The sequence below is a fragment of the Scyliorhinus torazame genome, chromosome 4 (assembly GCF_047496885.1).
Source record: "Scyliorhinus torazame isolate Kashiwa2021f chromosome 4, sScyTor2.1, whole genome shotgun sequence".
NCBI classification, from domain to species: domain Eukaryota; kingdom Metazoa; phylum Chordata; class Chondrichthyes; order Carcharhiniformes; family Scyliorhinidae; genus Scyliorhinus; species Scyliorhinus torazame.
Genome location: NC_092710.1, coordinates 356,467,949 through 356,486,818, shown reverse-complemented (window position 1 = coordinate 356,486,818; position 18,870 = coordinate 356,467,949). Strand labels below are relative to the sequence as shown.

Here is an 18,870-nt window from a genome sequence, read left to right as displayed (position 1 = left end):
ACAGTGCTCAACTGCCCCACCTGTCAGCGATTCCAGCCGGCCCAACCACGTGAGACCCTACAGCCCCATGAGTTGGTCACGTCCCCTTGGTCTAAGGTAGGCGTTGACCTGTTCCACGCGCTGGGCAGGGACTATGTTCTGATCGTAGACTATTTTTCGAACTACCCGGAGGTCGTACGCCTGCACAACATCACATCATCGGCGGTCATCCGTGCCTGCAAGGAGACCTTTGCTCGTCACGGCATCCCACTCACTGTGATGTCGGACAATGGCCCCTGTTTCGCGAGCCAGGAATGGTCCAACTTCGCCAGCAGGTACAACTTGTGCATGTGACATCCAGTCCCCTGCACCCCCAGTCAAATGGCAAAGCAGAGAAGGGCGCCCACATAGTCAAACGGCTCCTCTGCAAGGCTGCCGATGCAGGATCCGACTTCTGCCTCACCCTGCTGGCCTATCGCTCCGCCCCACTGTCCACGGGCCTGTCACCAGCCCAGCTGCTCATGGGTCGCACCCTCAGGACCACGGTGCCGTCCATTCACGTCCCAGACCTCGATCACGTTCCGGTCCTTCAGCGGATGCAACAGTCTCGTGCACAACACAAGGCGGCGCATGACGCTCGGGCGACTGATCTCCCTGCTCTGGCGCCGGATGACAACGTCCGCATCCATCTTCCGGATGGTGGCTGGTCTGCAACTGCTGTGGTTCTTCGGCAGGTGTCTCCCCGCTCGTTCCTGGTTCGTCTGCCAGATGGTTCCATTCGCCGCCGCAATCGGCGTGCCCTTCATCTGGTTCCGCGCTCGCTACGTGATCCTCCACCGGTGCCACGCCCTCCTGTTGTCCCTAACCTGGACTGTGCAGAGATTCCGGATACTCTGCATCCTCCTCACTCTGCCGCAGTCCAGCCCGATCCTCAGCCGGTGGCTCCTGACCCACCCTTGAGGCGGTCAACCAGAATTCGTCGCCCACCTCAGAGACTTGACTTATGAGTTTTACGATGTTGGACTCTTTGATCTGTTCTGTTATCCTGTTTCATCGTTCCAGTAGTTTGTATAGAATGTTCATTTCGTTGTTGGTGTGACACCCTATTTCCCTGCACCAGGCACCTTCCCGTGTAAATAGATTAGCCTCATGTACATAGTCATGTAAATAACACGCACACACATAGTCAGGTACATTCACTACACAATATTTATTGTCACACAGACACATAACAAAGAACAAAGAACAAAGAAATGTACAGTACAGGAACAGGCCCTTCGGCCCTCCAAGCCCGTGCCGACCATGCTGCCCAACTAAACTACAATCTTCTACACTTCCTGGGTCCGTATCCTTCTATTCCCATCCTATTCATATATTTGTCAAGATGCCCCTTAAATACCCCTGTCGTCCCTGCTTCCACCACCTCCTCCGGTAGCGAGTTCCAGGCACCCACTACCCTCTGCGTAAAAAACTTGCCTCGTACATCTACTCTAAACCTTGCCCCTCTCACCTTAAACCTATGCCCCCAGTAATTGACCCCTCTACCCTGGGGAAAAGCCTCTGACTATCCACTCTGTCTATGCCCCTCATAATTTTATATACCTCTATCAGGTCTCCCCTCAACCTCCTTCGTTCCAGTGAGAACAAACCGAGTTTATTCAACCGCTCCTCATAGCTAATGCCCTCCATACCAGGCAACATTCTGGTAAATCTCTTCTGCACCCTCTCTAAAGCCTCCACATCCTTCTGGTAGTGTGGCGACCAGAATTGAACACTATACTCCAAGTGTGGCCTAACTAAGGTTCTATACAGCTGCAACATGACTTGCCAATTCTTATACTCAATGCCCCGGCCAATGAAGGCAAGCATGCCGTATGCCTTCTTGACTACCTGCTCCACCTGTGTTGCCCCTTTCAATGACCTGTGGACCTGTACTCCTAGATCTCTTTGACTTTCAATACTCTTGAGGGTTCTACCATTCACTGTATATTCCCTACCTGCATTAGACCTTCCAAAATGCATTACCTCACATTTGTCCGGATTAAACTCCATCTGCCATCTCTCCGCCCAAGTCTCCAGACAATCTAAATCCTGCTGTATCCTCCGACAGTCCTCATCGCTATCCGCAATTCCACCAACCTTTGTGTCGTCTGCAAACTTACTAATCAGACCAGTTACATTTTCCTCCAAATCATTTATATATACTACAAAGAGCAAAGGTCCCAGCACTGATCCCTGTGGAACACCACTGGTCACAGCCCTCCAATTAGAAAAGCATCCCTCCATTGCTACTCCCTGCCTTCTATGGCCTAGCCAGTTCTGTATCCACCTTGCCAGCTCACCCCTGATCCCGTGTGACTTCACCTTTTGTACTAGTCTACCATGAGGGACCTTGTCAAAGGCCTTACTGAAGTCCATATAGACAACATCTACTGCCCTACCTGCATCAATCATCTTAGTGACCTCCTCAAAAAACTCTATCAAGTTGGTGAGACACGACCTCCCCTTCACAAAACCGCGCTGCCTCTCACTAATACGTCCATTTGCTTCCAAATGGGAGTAGATCCTGTCTCGAAGAATTCTCTCCAGTAATTTCCCTACCACTGAAGTAAGGCTCACCGGCCTGTAGTTCCCGGGATTATCCTTGCTACCCTTCTTAAACAGAGGAACAACATTGGCTATTCTCCAGTCCTCCGGGACATCCCCTGAAGACAGCGAGGATCCAAAGATTTCTGTCAAGGCCTCAGCAATTTCCTCTCCAGTCTCCTTCAGTATTCTGGGGTAGATCCCATCAGGCCCTGGGGACTTATCTACCTTAATATTTTTTAAGGCACCCAACACCTCGTCTTTTTGGATCACAATGTGACCCAGGCTATCTACACCCCCTTCTCCAGACTCAACATCTACCAATTCCTTCTCTTTGGTGAATACTGATGCAAAGTATTCATTTAGTACCTCGCCCATTTCCTCTGGCTCCACACATAGATTCCCTTGCCTATCCTTCAGTGGGCCAACCCTTTCCCTGGCTACCCTCTTGCTTTTTATGTACGTGTAAAAAGCCTTGGGATTTTCCTTAACCCTATTTGCCAATGACTTTTCGTGACCCCTTCTAGCCCTCCTGACTCCTTGCTTAAGTTCCTTCCTACTTTCCTTATATTCCACGCAGGCTTCGTCTGTTCCCAGCCTTTTAGCCCTGACAAATGCCTCCTTTTTCTTTTTGACGAGGCCTACAATATCACTCGTCATCCAAGGTTCCCGAAAATTGCTGTATTTATCTTTCTTCCTCACAGGAACATGCCGGTCCTGTATTCCTTTCAACTGCCACTTGAAAGCCTCCCACATGTCAGATGTTGATTTGCCCTCAAACATCCGCCCCCAATCTATGTTCTTCAGTTCCCGCCTAATATTGTTATAATTAGCCTTCCCCCAATTTAGCACATTCATCCTCGGACCACTCTTATCCTTGTCCACCAGTACTTTAAAACTTACTGAATTGTGGTCACTGTTACCGAAATGCTCCCCTACTGAAACATCTACCACCTGGCCGGGCTCATTCCCCAATACCAGGTCCAGTACCGCAACTTCCCGAGTTGGACTGTCTACATATTGTTTTAAGAAGCCCTCCTGGATGCTCCTTACAAACTCCGCCCCGTCTAAGCCCCTGGCACTAAGTGAGTCCCAGTCAATATTGGGGAAGTTGACGTCTCCCATCACCACAACCCTGTTGTTTTTACTCTTTTCCAAAACCTGTCTACCTATCTGCTCCTCTATCTCCCGCTGGCTGTTGGGAGGCCTGTAGTATACCCCCAACATTGTGACTGCACCCTTCTTATTCCTGATCTCTACCCATATAGCCTCACTGCCCTCTGAGGTGTCCTCTCGCAGTAAAGCTGTGATATTCTCCCGAACAAGTAGCGCAACTCCACCTCCCCTTTTACATCCCCCTCTCTCCCGCCTGAAACATCTAAATCCTGGAACGTTTAGCAGCCAATCCTGCCCTTCCCTCAACCAAGTCTCTGTAATGGCCACAACATCATAGTTCCAAGTACTAATCCAAGCTCTAAGTTCATCTGCCTTACCCGTAATGCTCCTTGCATTAAAACATATGCACTTCAGGCCACCAGACCCGCTGTGTTCAGCAACTTCTCCCTGTCTGCTCTGCCTCAGAGCCCCACTGTCCCTATTCCCTAGTTCTCCCTCAATACCTTCTGACCTATTGCTCCCGTGCCCACCCCCCTGCCATACTAGTTTAAACCCTCCCGTGTGACACTAGCAAACCTCGCGGCCAGGATATTTATGCCTCTCCGGTTTAGATGCAACCCGTCCTTCTTATACAGGTCACATCTGCCCCGGAAGAGCTCCCAGTGGTCCAGATATTCTTTATATCACTGCAGTTTATACAACACTGCAGCCAATCACCAGTGAGAGCACACGCACTATAAAGACAGGGGACAGGAGAGTTCCCGCTCATTCTAGCAGCAGCCAGCTCAGAGCACAGAGCTCACAGCCTGCAACACAGACATTCACCATGTGCTGAGTGCCTCACCTGGTAAGGACTAGGCAAGGGTCAACAGTTAAAGCTGGTATTGCATTTCCCCACAGTTCAAGTGTGTTAATATAGTTAACCTTATAATAAAATAGAGTTGCACCAGTTCCAGTGTTGGTGACCTGTTTGTGATCCCGAACACCCAACACACCACCTGGCTCTCCCTCTCTCACACCCGCGCTCTCTCTCTCGCTATCTGTCCATGTCTGTTTCACCGTCTCTCTCTCTCGATCTTCCAGGCACATTCTGGATGAATCCACAGTTTAAGATAACACTGGATCAGAAGGACCCTGATGATGATGGTGGGGAGGATGGGTGCAGTTTCTTGGTTGCTCTAATCCAGAAAAACCGCAGGACGCAGAGAAAGATGGGAGAGGACATGCACACTATTGGATTCGCAGTTTACGATGTGAGCTCCACTCCGCAATATTACATCACACAATCAGAGATCCACAGCCCCACTCTCCCCATAGCCCTGTATCAATCCCAAACTATTCCCACTGTCCCACTCTCCCATAGCCCTGTATCAATCCCAAACTATTCCCACTGTCCCACTCTCCCATAGCCCTGTATCAATCCCAAACTATTCCCACTGCCCCACTCTCTCCCCATAGCCCTGTATCAATCCCAAACTAATCCCACTGTCCCGCACTCTCCCCATAGCCATGTATCAATCCCAAACTAATCCCACTGCCCCGCTCTCCCCATAGCCCTGTATCAATCCCCAAACTAATCCCACTGCCCCACTCTCTCCCCATAGCCATGTATCAATCCCAAACTAATCCCACTGCCCCACTCTCCCCATAGCCCTGAATCAATCCCAAACTAATCCCACTGTCCCGCACTCTCCCCATAGCCATGTATCAATCCCAAACTAATCCCACTGCCCCACTCTCCCCATAGCCCTGTATCAATCCCAAACTATTCCCACTGTCCCACTCTCCCATAGCCCTGTATCAATCCCAAACTATTCCCACTGCCCCACTCTCTCCCCATAGCCCTGTATCAATCCCAAACTAATCCCACTGTCCCGCACTCTCCCCATAGCCCTGTATCAATCCCAAACTAATCCCACTGCCACGCTCTCCCCATAGCCCTGTATCAATCCCCAAACTAATCCCACTGTCCCGCTCTCTCCCCATAGCCCTGTATCAATCCCCAAACTAATCCCACTGTCCCACTCTCTCCCCATAGCCCTGTATCAATCCCAAACTAATCCCACTGCCCCGCTCTCTCCCCATAGCCCTGTATCAATCCCAAACTATCCCCACTGCCCCACTCTCTCCCCATAGCCCTGTATCAATCCCACTGCCCCACTCTCTCCCCATAGCCCTGTATCAATCCCACTGCCCCACTCTCCCATAGCCCTGTATCAATCCCAAACTATTCCCACTGCCCCACTCTCTGCCCATAGCCCTGTATCAATCCCAAACTATCCCCACTGCCCCACTCTCTCCCCATAGCCCTGTATCAATCCCACTGCCCCACTCTCCCATAGCCCTGTATCAATCCCAAACTATTCCCACTGCCCCACTCTCTCCCCATAGCCCTGTATCAATCCCAAACTATCCCAACTGCCCCACTCTCTCCCATAGCCCTGTATCAATCCCAAACTAATCCCACTGTCCTGCTCTCTCCCCATAGCCCTGTATCAATCCCAAACTATCCCAACTGCCCCACTCTCTCCCATAGCCCTGTATCAATCCCAAACTAATCCCACTGCCCCACTCTCTCCCCATAGACCTGTATCAATCCCAAACTATCCCCACTGCCCCACTCTCTGCCCATAGCCCTGTATCAATCCCAAACTATCCCAACTGCCCCACTCTCTCCCCATAGCCCTGTATCAATCCCAAACTATCCCCACTGTCCCACTCTCTGCCCATAGCCCTGTATCAATCCCAAACTAATCCCACTGCCCCACTCTCTCCCATAGCCCTGTATCAATCCCAAACTATCCCAACTGCCCCACTCTCTCCCCATAGCCCTGTATCAATCCCAAACTATCCCCACTGCCCCACTCTCTGCCCATAGCCCTGTATCAATCCCAAACTAATCCCACTGCTCCACTCTCTCCCCATAGCCCTGTATCAATCACAAACTATCCCCACTGCCCCACTCTCTCCCCATAGCCCTGTAACAATCCCCAAACTAATCCCACTGCCCCACTCTCTACCCATAGCCCTGTAACAATCCCCAAACTAATCCCACTGCCCCACTCTCTCCCCATAGTCCTGTATCAATCCCCAAACTAATCCCACTGCCCCACTCTCTCCTATAGCCTTGTATCAATCCTCAAACTAATCCCACTGCCCCGCTCTCTCCCCATAGCTCTGTATCAACCCTCAAACTAACCCACTGCCCCACTATCTCCCATAGCCCTGTATCAATCCCCAAACTAATCCCACTGCCCCGCTCTCTCCCCATAGACCTGTATCAATCCCAAACTAATCCCACTGTCCTGCTCTCTCCCCATAGCCCTGTATCAATCCCACTGCCCCACTCTCTTCCCATAGCCCTGTATCAATCCCACTGCCCCACTCTCTCCCCATAGCCCTGTATCAATCCTCAAACTAATTCCACTGCCCCGCTCTCTCCCATAGCCCTGTATCAATCCCCAAACTAATCCCACTGCCCCGCTCTCTCCCCATAGCCCTGTATCAATCCTCAACCTAATCCCACTGCCCCACTCTCTCCCCATAGCCCTGTATCAATCCCAAACTATTCCCACTGCCCCACTCTCTCCCCATTGCCCTGTATCAATCCCCAACTAATCCCACTGCCCCACTCTCTGCCCATAGCCCTGTATCAATCCCAAACTAATTCCACTGCCCCACTCTCTCCCCATAGCCCTGTACCAATCCCAAACTATTCCCACTGCCCCACTCTCTCCCCATAGCCCTGTATCAATCCCCAAACTAATCCCACTGCCCCGCTCTCTCCCCATCGCCCTGTATCAATCTCCAAACTAATCCCACTGCCCCACTCTCTCCTCATAGCCCTGTATCAATCCCTAAACAAATCCCATTGCATCGCTCTCTCCCCAATAGCCCAGTATCAATTGCCAAACTAATCCCACTGCCTCGCTCTCTCCCCATAGCCCGGTATCAATCCCCAAACTGATCCCACTGTCCCACTCTCTCCTCATAGCCCTGTATCAATCCCAAACTATCCCAACTGCCCCACTCTCTCCCCATAGCCCTGTATCAATCCCCAAGCTAATCCGACTGCCTCCCTCTCCCATAGCCCTGTATCAATCCCCAAACTAATCCCACTGCCCCACTATCTCCCCATAGCCCTGTATCAATCCACAACGTATTCCCACTGCCCAGCTCTCTCCCAACAGCCCTGTATCAATCCACAAAGTAATCCCACTGCCCCGCTCTCTCCCCATAGCCCTGTATCAATCCCCAAACAATTCCCACTGCCCCACTCTCTCCCATAGCCCTGTATCAATCCCCAAACTAATCCCACTGCCCCACTATCTCCCCATAGCCCTGTATCAATCCACAAAGTAATCCCACTGCCCCGCTCTCTCCCCATAGCCCTGTATCAATCCCCAAACAAATCCCACTGCCCCATTCTCTCCCCATAGCCCTGTATCAATCCCACTGCCCCATTTTCTCCCCATAGACGTATCAATCCCATTGCCCCATTCTCTCCCCATAGCCGTGCATCAACCCCACTCTCTCCTCATAGCCCTGTATCAATCCCACTGCTCCACTTTCTCCCCACAGCCCTGTATCAGTCCCACTGCCCCGCTCTCTCCCCATAGCCCTGTATCAATCCCACTGCCCCACTCTCTCCCCACAGCCCTGTATCAATCCCACTGCCCCACTCGCTCCCCATAGCCCTGTATCAATCCCACTGTCCCGCTCTCTCCCCATAGCACTGTATCAATCCCACTGCCACACTCTCTCCCCATAGCCCTGTATCAATCCCACTGCCCCACTCGCTCCCCATAGCCCTGTATCAATCCCACTGCCCCGCTCTCTCCCCATAGCCCTGTATCAATCCCACTGTCCCGCTCTCTCCCCATAGCCCTGTATCAATCCCACTGCCCCATTTTCTCCCCATAGTCGTATCAATCCCACTGCCCCACTCTCTCCCCATAGCCCTGTATCAATCCCACTGCTCCACTCTCTCCCCAAAGCCCTGTATCAATCCCACTGCCACACTCTCTCCCCATAGCCCTGTATCAATCCCACTGCCTCGCTCTCTCCCCATAGCCCTGTATCAATCCCACTGACCCACTCTCTCCCCATAGCCCTTTATCAATCCCACTGTCTCGCTCTCTATCCATAGCCCTGTATCAATCCCACTGTGCCACTCTCACCCCATAGCCCTGTATCAATCCCACTGCCACACTCTCTCCCCATAGCCCTGTATCAATCCCACTGCCCCACTCTCTCCCCATAGCCCTGTATCAATCCCACTGCCCCGCTCTCTCCCCATAGCCCTGTATCAATCCCACTGCCCCACTCTCTCCCCATCGCCCTGTATCAATCCCACTGCCCCACTCTCTCCCCATAACCCTGTATCAATCCCACTGCCCCACTCTCTCCCCATAGCCCTGTATCAATCCCACTGCCCTGCTCTCTCCCCATTGCCCTGTATCAATCCCACTGCCCCGCTCTCTCCCCATAGCCCTGTATCAATCCCACTGCCCCACTCTTTCCCCATAGCGCTGTATCAATCCCACTGCCCCACTCCCTCCCCATAGCCCTGTATCAATCCCACTGCCCCACTCTCTCCCCATAGCCCTGTATCAATCCCACTGCCCTGCTCTCTCACCATAGCCCTGTATCAATCCCACTGCCCCACTCTCTCCCCATAGCCCTGTATCAATCCCACTGCCCCACTCTCTCCCCATAGCCCTGTATCAATCCCACTCCCCTGCTCTCTCCCCATAGCCCTGTATCAATCCCACTGCCCCACTCTCTCCCCATAGCCCTGTATCAATCCCACTGCCCCACTCTCTCCCCATAGCCCTGTATCAATCCCACTGCACCGCTCTCTCCCCATAGCCCTGTATCAATCCCACTGCCCCACTCTCTCCCCATAGCCCTGTATCAATCCCACTGCCCCGCTCTTTCCCCATAGCCCTGTATCAATCCCACTACCCCACTCTCTCCCCATAGCCCTGTATCAATCCCACTGTCACACCCTCTCCCCATAGCCCTGTATCAATCCCACTGCCCCACTCTCTCCCCATAGCCCTGTATCAATCCCACTGCACCGCTCTCTCCCCATAGCCCTGTATCAATCCCACTGCCCCACTCTCTCCCCATAGCCCTGTATCAATCCCACTGCCCCACTCTCTCCCCATAGCCCTGTATCAATCCCACTGCACCGCTCTCTCCCCATAGCCCTGTATCAATCCCACTGCCCCACTCGCTCCCCATAGCCCTGTATCAATCCCACTGCACCGCTCTCTTCCCATAGCCCTGTATCAATCCCACTGCCCCACTCTCTCCCCATAGCCCTGTATCAATCCCACTGCCCCACTCTCTCCCCATAGCCCTGTATCAATCCCACTGCCCCAGTCTCTCCCCATAGCCCTGTATCGCTCAAACTGCCCCACTCTCTCCCCATAGCCCTGTATCAATCCCACTGACCCACTCTCTCCCATAGCCCTGTATCAATCCCACTGCCCCACTCTCTCCCCATAGCCCTGTATCAATTCCACTGCCCCACTCTCTCCCCATAGCCCTGTATCAATCCCACTACTCTACTCTCACCCTATAGCCCTGTATCAATCCCACTGCCCTGCTCTCTCCCCATAGCCCTGTATCAATCCCACTGCCCCACTCTCTCCTCATAGCCCTGTATCAATCCCACTGCCCCACTCTCTCCCCATAGCCCTGTATCAATCCCACTGCCCCACATTTTCCCCATAGCCCTGTATCAATCCCACTGCCCCACTCCCTCCCCGTAGCCCTGTATCAATCCCACTGCCCCACTCTCTCCCCATAGCCCGGTATCAATCCCACTGCCCCACTCCCTCCTCATAGCCCTGTATCAATCCCACTGCCCCGCTCTCTCCCCATAGCCCTGTATCAATCCCACTGACCCACTCTCTCCCCATAGCCCTGTATCGCTCAAACTGCCCCGCTCTCTCCCCATAGCCCTGTATCAATCCCACTGACCCACTCTCTCCCCATAGCCCTGTATCAATCCCACTGCCCCGCTCTCTCCCCATAGCCCTGTATCAATCCCACTGCCCCGCTCACTCTCCACAGTCCTGTATCAATCCCACTGCCACACCCTCTCCCCATAGCCCTGTATCAATCCCACTGCCCCACTCTCTCCCCATAGCCCTGTATCAATCCCACTGCCTCACTCTCTCCCCATCGCCCTGTATCAGTCCCACTGCCCCACGCTCACCCCATAGCCCTGTATCAATCCCACTGCCACACCCTCTCCCCATCGCCCTGTATCAATCTCACTGCCCCACTCTCTCCCCATAGCCCTGTATCAATCCCCAAACTAATCCCACTGCCCCACTCTCTCCCATAGCCCTGGAACAATCCCCAAACTAATCCCACTGCCCCACTCTCTCCTATAGCCTTGTATCAATCCTCAAACTAATCCCACTGCCCCGCTCTCTCCCATAGCCCTGTATCAATCCCCAAACTAATCCCACTGACCCGCTCTCTCCCCATAGACCTGTATCAATCCCAAACTAATCCCACTGTCCTGCTCTCTCCCCATAGCCCTGTATCAATCCCACTGCCCCACTCTCTCCCCATAGCCCTGTATCAATCCCACTGCCCCACTCTCTCCCCATTGCCCTGTATCAATCCTCAAACTAATTCCACTGCCCCGCTCTCTCCCATAGCCCTGTATCAATCCCACTGCCCCACTCTCTCCCCATAGCCCTGTATCAATCCCACTGCCCCAGTCTCTCCCCATAGCCCTCTATAGCTCAAACTGCCCCGCTCTCTCCCCATAGCCCTGTATAAATCCCACTGACCCACTCTCTCCCATAGCCCTGTATCAATCCCACTGCCCCGCTCTATCCCCATTGCCCTGTATCAATCCCACTGCCCCACTCGCTCCCCATAGCCCTGTACCAATCCCACTGCCCCACTCTCACCCCATAGCCCTGTATCAATCCCACTGCCCCACTCTCTCCCCATAGCCCTGTATCAATCCCACTGCCCCACTCCCTCCCCATAGCCCTGTATCAATCCCACTGCCCCACTCTCTCCCCATAGCCCTTTATCAATCCCACTGTTCCGCTCTCTATCCATAGGCCTGTATCAATCCCACTGCCCCGCTCTCTCCCCATAGCCCTGTATCAATCCCACTGCCCCACTCTCTCTCCCCATAGCCCTGTATCAATCCCACTGCCCTGCTCTCTCCCCATACCCTGTATCAATCCCACTGCCCCACTCTCTCCCCATAGCCCTGTATCAATCCCACTGCCCCACTCTCTCCCCATAGCCCTGTATCAATCCCACTGCCCCACTCTCTCCCCATAGCCCTGTATCAATCCCACTGCCCCACTCTCTCCCCATAGCCCTGTATCAATCCCACTGCCCCACTCTCTCCCCATAGCCCTGTATCAAACCCACTGCCCCAGTCTCTCCCCATAGCCCTCTATCGCTCAAACTGCCCCGCTCTCTCCCCATAGTTCTGTATAAATCCCACTGACCCACTCTCTCCCATAGCCCTGTATCCATCCCACTGCCCCGCTCTATCCCCATAGCCCTGTATCAATCCCACTGCTCCACTCTCTCCCCAAAGCCCTGTATCAATCCCACTGCCCCGCTCTCTCCCCATAGCCCTGTATCAATCCCACTGCCTCGCTCTCTCCCATAGCCCTGTATCAATCCCACTGCCCCACTCTCTCCCCATAGCCCTGTATCAATCCCACTGACCCACTCCCTCCCCATAGCCCTGTATCAATCCCACTGCCCCGCTCTCTCCCCATAGACCTGTATCAATCCCACTGCCCCACTCTCTCCCCATAGCCCTGTATCAATCCCACTGCCCTGCTCTCTCCCCATAGCCCTGTATCAATCCCACTGCCTCACTCTCTCCCCATCGCCCTGTATCAATCCCACTGGCCCACGCTCACCCCATAGCCCTGTATCAATCCCACTGCCACACCCTCTCCCCATCGCCCTGTATCAATCTCACTGCCCCACTCTCTCCCCATAGCCCTGTATCAATCCCCAAACTAATCCCACTGCCCCACTCTCTCCCATAGCCCTGGAACAATCCCCAAACTAATCCCACTGCCCCACTCTCTCCCCATAGTCCTGTATCAATCCCCAAACTAATCCCACTGCCCCACTCTCTCCTATAGCCTTGTATCAATCCTCAAACTAATCCCACTGCCCCGCTCTCTCCCCATAGCCCTGTATCAATCCTCAAACTAATCCCACTGCCCCACTCTCTCCCATAGCCCTGTATCAATCCCCAAACTAATCCCACTGACCCGCTCTCTCCCCACAGACCTGTATCAATCCCAAACTAATCCCACTGTCCTGCTCTCTCCCCATAGCCCTGTATCAATCCCACTGCCCCACTCTCTCCCCAAAACCCTGTATCAATCCCACTGCCCCACTCTCTCCCCATTGCCCTGTATCAATCCTCAAACTAATTCCACTGCCCCGCTCTCTCCCATAGCCCTGTATCAATCCCCAAACTAATCCCACTGCCCCGCTCTCTCCCCATAGCCCTGTATCAATCCCCAAACTAATCCCACAGCCCCACTCTCTCCCCATAGCCCTGTATCAATCCCAAACTATTCCCACAGCCCCACTCTCTCCCCATAGCCCTGTATCAATCCCCAAACTAATCCTACTGCCCCGCTCTCTCCCCATTGCCCTGTATCAATCCCCAAACTAATCCCACTGCCCCACTCTCTCCCCATAGCCCTGTATCAATCCCCAACTAATCCCACTGCCCCACTCTCTGCCCATAGCCCTGTATCAATCCCAAACTAATTCCACTGCCCCACTCTCTCCCCATAGCCCTGTACCAATCCCAAACTATTCCCACTGCCCCACTCTCTCCCCATAGCCCTGTATCAATCCCCAAACTAATCCCACTGCCCCACTCTCTCCCCATCGCCCTGTATCAATGTCCAAACTAATCCCACTGCCCCACTCTCTCCTCATAGCCCTGTATCAATCCCTAAACAAATCCCATTGCATCGCTCTCTCCCCAATAGCCCAGTATCAATTGCCAAACTAATCCCACTGCCTCGCTCTCTCCCCATAGCCCGGTATCAATCCCCAAACTAATCCCACTGTCCCACTCTCTCCTCATAGCCCTGTATCTATCCCAAACTATCCCAACTGCCCCACTCTCTCCCCATAGCCCTGTATCAATCCCCAAGGTAATCCGACTGCCTCACTCTCCCATAGCCCTGTATCAATCCCCAAACTAATCCCACTGCCCCGCTCTCTCCCCATAGCCCTGTATCAATCCCCAAACTAATCCCACAGCCCCACTCTCTCCCCATAGCCCTGTATCAATCCCAAACTATTCCCACTGCCCCACTCTCTCCCCATAGCCCTGTATCAATCCCCAAACTAATCCTACTGCCCCGCTCTCTCCCCATTGCCCTGTATCAATCCCCAAACTAATCCCACTGCCCCACTCTCTGCCCATAGCCCTGTATCAATCCCCAACTAATCCCACTGCCCCACTCTCTGCCCATAGCCCTGTATCAATCCCAAACTAATTCCACTGCCCCACTCTCACCCCATAGCCCTGTATCAATCCCACTGCCCCACTCTCTCCCCATAGCCCTGTATCAATCCCACTGCCCCACTCCCTCCCCATAGCCCTGTATCAATCCCACTGCCCCACTCTCTCCCCATAGCCCTTTATCAATCCCACTGTTCCGCTCTCTATCCATAGGCCTGTATCAATCCCACTGCCCCGCTCTCTCCCCATAGCCCTGTATCAATCCCACTGCCCCACTCTCTCTCCCCATAGCCCTGTATCAATCCCACTGCCCTGCTCTCTCCCCATACCCTGTATCAATCCCACTGCCCCACTCTCTCCCCATAGCCCTGTATCAATCCCACTGCCCCACTCTCTCCCCATAGCCCTGTATCAATCCCACTGCCCCACTCTCTCCCCATAGCCCTGTATCAATCCCACTGCCCCACTCTCTCCCCATAGCCCTGTATCAATCCCACTGCCCCACTCTCTCCCCATAGCCCTGTATCAAACCCACTGCCCCAGTCTCTCCCCATAGCCCTCTATCGCTCAAACTGCCCCGCTCTCTCCCCATAGTTCTGTATAAATCCCACTGACCCACTCTCTCCCATAGCCCTGTATCCATCCCACTGCCCCGCTCTATCCCCATAGCCCTGTATCAATCCCACTGCTCCACTCTCTCCCCAAAGCCCTGTATCAATCCCACTGCCCCGCTCTCTCCCCATAGCCCTGTATCAATCCCACTGCCTCGCTCTCTCCCATAGCCCTGTATCAATCCCACTGCCCCACTCTCTCCCCATAGCCCTGTATCAATCCCACTGACCCATTCCCTCCCCATAGCCCTGTATCAATCCCACTGCCCCGCTCTCTCCCCATAGACCTGTATCAATCCCACTGCCCCACTCTCTCCCCATAGCCCTGTATCAATCCCACTGCCCTGCTCTCTCCCCATAGCCCTGTATCAATCCCACTGCCTCACTCTCTCCCCATCGCCCTGTATCAATCCCACTGGCCCACGCTCACCCCATAGCCCTGTATCAATCCCACTGCCACACCCTCTCCCCATCGCCCTGTATCAATCTCACTGCCCCACTCTCTCCCCATAGCCCTGTATCAATCCCCAAACTAATCCCACTGCCCCACTCTCTCCCATATCCCTGGAACAATCCCCAAACTAATCCCACTGCCCCACTCTCTCCCCATAGTCCTGTATCAATCCCCAAACTAATCCCACTGCCCCACTCTCTCCTATAGCCTTGTATCAATCCTCAAACTAATCCCACTGCCCCGCTCTCTCCCCATAGCCCTGTATCAATCCTCAAACTAATCCCACTGCCCCACTCTCTCCCATAGCCCTGTATCAATCCCCAAACTAATCCCACTGACCCGCTCTCTCCCCACAGACCTGTATCAATCCCAAACTAATCCCACTGTCCTGCTCTCTCCCCATAGCCCTGTATCAATCCCACTGCCCCACTCTCTCCCCAAAACCCTGTATCAATCCCACTGCCCCACTCTCTCCCTATTGCCCTGTATCAATCCTCAAACTAATTCCACTGCCCCGCTCTCTCCCATAGCCCTGTATCAATCCCCAAACTAATCCCACTGCCCCGCTCTCTCCCCATAGCCCTGTATCAATCCCCAAACTAATCCCACAGCCCCACTCTCTCCCCATAGCCCTGTATCAATCCCAAACTATTCCCACAGCCCCACTCTCTCCCCATAGCCCTGTATCAATCCCCAAACTAATCCTACTGCCCCGCTCTCTCCCCATTGCCCTGTATCAATCCCCAAACTAATCCCACTGCCCCACTCTCTCCCCATAGCCCTGTATCAATCCCCAACTAATCCCACTGCCCCACTCTCTGCCCATAGCCCTGTATCAATCCCAAACTAATTCCACTGCCCCACTCTCTCCCCATAGCCCTGTACCAATCCCAAACTATTCCCACTGCCCCACTCTCTCCCCATAGCCCTGTATCAATCCCCAAACTAATCCCACTGCCCCACTCTCTCCCCATCGCCCTGTATCAATGTCCAAACTAATCCCACTGCCCCACTCTCTCCTCATAGCCCTGTATCAATCCCTAAACAAATCCCATTGCATCGCTCTCTCCCCAATAGCCCAGTATCAATTGCCAAACTAATCCCACTGCCTCGCTCTCTCCCCATAGCCCGGTATCAATCCCCAAACTAATCCCACTGTCCCACTCTCTCCTCATAGCCCTGTATCTATCCCAAACTATCCCAACTGCCCCACTCTCTCCCCATAGCCCTGTATCAATCCCCAAGGTAATCCGACTGCCTCACTCTCCCATAGCCCTGTATCAATCCCCAAACTAATCCCACTGCCCCGCTCTCTCCCCATAGCCCTGTATCAATCCCCAAACTAATCCCACAGCCCCACTCTCTCCCCATAGCCCTGTATCAATCCCAAACTATTCCCACTGCCCCACTCTCTCCCCATAGCCCTGTATCAATCCCCAAACTAATCCTACTGCCCCGCTCTCTCCCCATTGCCCTGTATCAATCCCCAAACTAATCCCACTGCCCCACTCTCTGCCCATAGCCCTGTATCAATCCCCAACTAATCCCACTGCCCCACTCTCTGCCCATAGCCCTGTATCAATCCCAAACTAATTCCACTGCCCCACTCTCTTCCCATAGCCCTGTACCAATCCCAAACTATTCCCACTGCCCCACTCTCTCCCCATAGCCCTGTATCAATCCCCAAACTAATCCCACTGCCCCACTCTCTCCCCATCGCCCTGTATCAATCCCTAAACAAATCCCATTGCATCGCTCTCTCCCCAATAGCCCAGTATCAATTGCCAAACTAATCCCACTGCCTCGCTCTCTCCCCATAGCCCGGTATCAATCCCCAAACTAATCCCACTGTCCCACTCTCTCCTCATAGCCCTGTATCTATCCCAAACTATCCCAACTGCCCCACTCTCTCCCCATAGCCCTGTATCAATCCCCAAGGTAATCCGACTGCCTCACTCTCCCATAGCCCTGTATCAATCCCCAAACTAATCCCACTGCCCCACTATCTCCCCATAGCCCTGTATCAATCCACAACGTAATCCCACTGCCCAGCTCTCTCCCAACAGCCCTGTATCAATCCACAAAGTAATCCCACTGCCCCGCTCTCTCCCAACAGCCCTGTATCAATCAAAAAACTAATGCCACAGCCCCGCTCTCTCCCCATAGCCCTGTATCAATCCACAAAGTAATCCCACTGCCCCGCTCTCTCCCCATAGCCCTGTATCAATCCCCAAACTAATCCCACTGCCCCGCTCTCTCCCCATAGCCCTGTATCAATCCCCAAGCTAATCCGACTGCCTCACTCTCCCATAGCCCTGTATCAATCCACAAAGTAATCCCACTGCCCCGCTCTCTCCCCATAGCCCTGTATCAATCCCCAAACTAATCCCACTGCCCCGCTCTCTCCCCATAGCCCTGTATGAATCCACAACGTAATCCCACTGCCCAGGTCTCTCCCAACAGCCCTGTATCAATCCCCAAACTAATCCCACAGCCCCACTCTCTCCCCATAGCCCTGTATCAATCCCCAAACTAATCCCACAGCCCCGCTCTCTCCCCATAGCCCTGTATCAATCCCCAAGCTAATCCGACTGCCTCACTCTCCCATAGCCCTGTATCAATCCACAAAGTAATCCCACTGCCCCGCTCTCTCCCCATAGCCCTGTATCAATCAAAAAACTAATGCCACAGCCCCGCTCTCTCCCCATAGCCCTGTATCAATCCACAAAGTAATCCCACAGCCCCGCTCTCTCCCCATAGCCCTGTATCAATCCACAACGTAATCCCACTGCCCAGCTCTCTCCCAACAGCCCTGTATCAATCCACAAAGTAATCCCACTGCCCCGCTCTCTCCCAACAGCCCTGTATCAATCAAAAAACTAATGCCACAGCCCCGCTCTCTCCCCATAGCCCTGTATCAATCCCCAAACTAATCCCACTGCCCCACTATCTCCCCATAGCCCTGTATCAATCCACAAACTAATCCCACTGCCCCGCTCTCTCCCCATAGCACTGTATCAATCCCACTGCCCCGTTCTCTCCCCATAGCCCTGTATCAATCCCACTGCCTCGCTCTCTCCCCATAGCCCTGTATCAATCCCACTGCCCCACTCTCTCCCCATAGCCCTGTATCAATCCCACTGACCCGCTCTCTCCCCATAGCCCTGTATCAATTCCCAAACCAATCCCACTGCCCCGCTCTCTCCCCATAGCCCTGTATCAATCCACAAACTAATCCCACTGCCCCGCTCTCTCCCCATAGCACTGTATCAATTCCCAAACCAATCCCACTGCCCCGCTCTCTCCCAATAGCCCAGTATCAATTGCCAAACTAATCCCACTGCCTCGCTCTCTCCCCATAGCCATGTATCAATCCCCAAACAAATCCCACTGCCCCACTCACTCCCCATAGCACTGTATCAATTCCCAAACCAATCCCACTGCCCCGCTCTCTCCCAATAGCCCAGTATCAATTGCCAAACTAATCCCACTGCCTCGCTCTCTCCCCATAGCCATGTATCAATCCCCAAACAAATCCCACTGCCCCACTCTCTCCCCATAGCCCTGTATCAATCCACAAAGAAATCCCACTGCCCCGCTCTCTCCCCATA

General features: G+C 53.5%; 1 protein-coding gene across 1 annotated transcript in view; it reads left to right on the top strand.

The window, feature by feature from the left end:
- Positions 1 to 18,870, top strand: part of LOC140411514 (calpain-2 catalytic subunit-like) — a 244,484-nt gene that overhangs the window by 113,691 nt on the left and 111,923 nt on the right. The window contains exon 9 of the mRNA XM_072500600.1: positions 4,765 to 4,934. Within this exon, the coding sequence (XP_072356701.1) occupies positions 4,765 to 4,934 (170 nt within the window). The remainder of the gene's footprint in view (positions 1 to 4,764; positions 4,935 to 18,870) is intronic.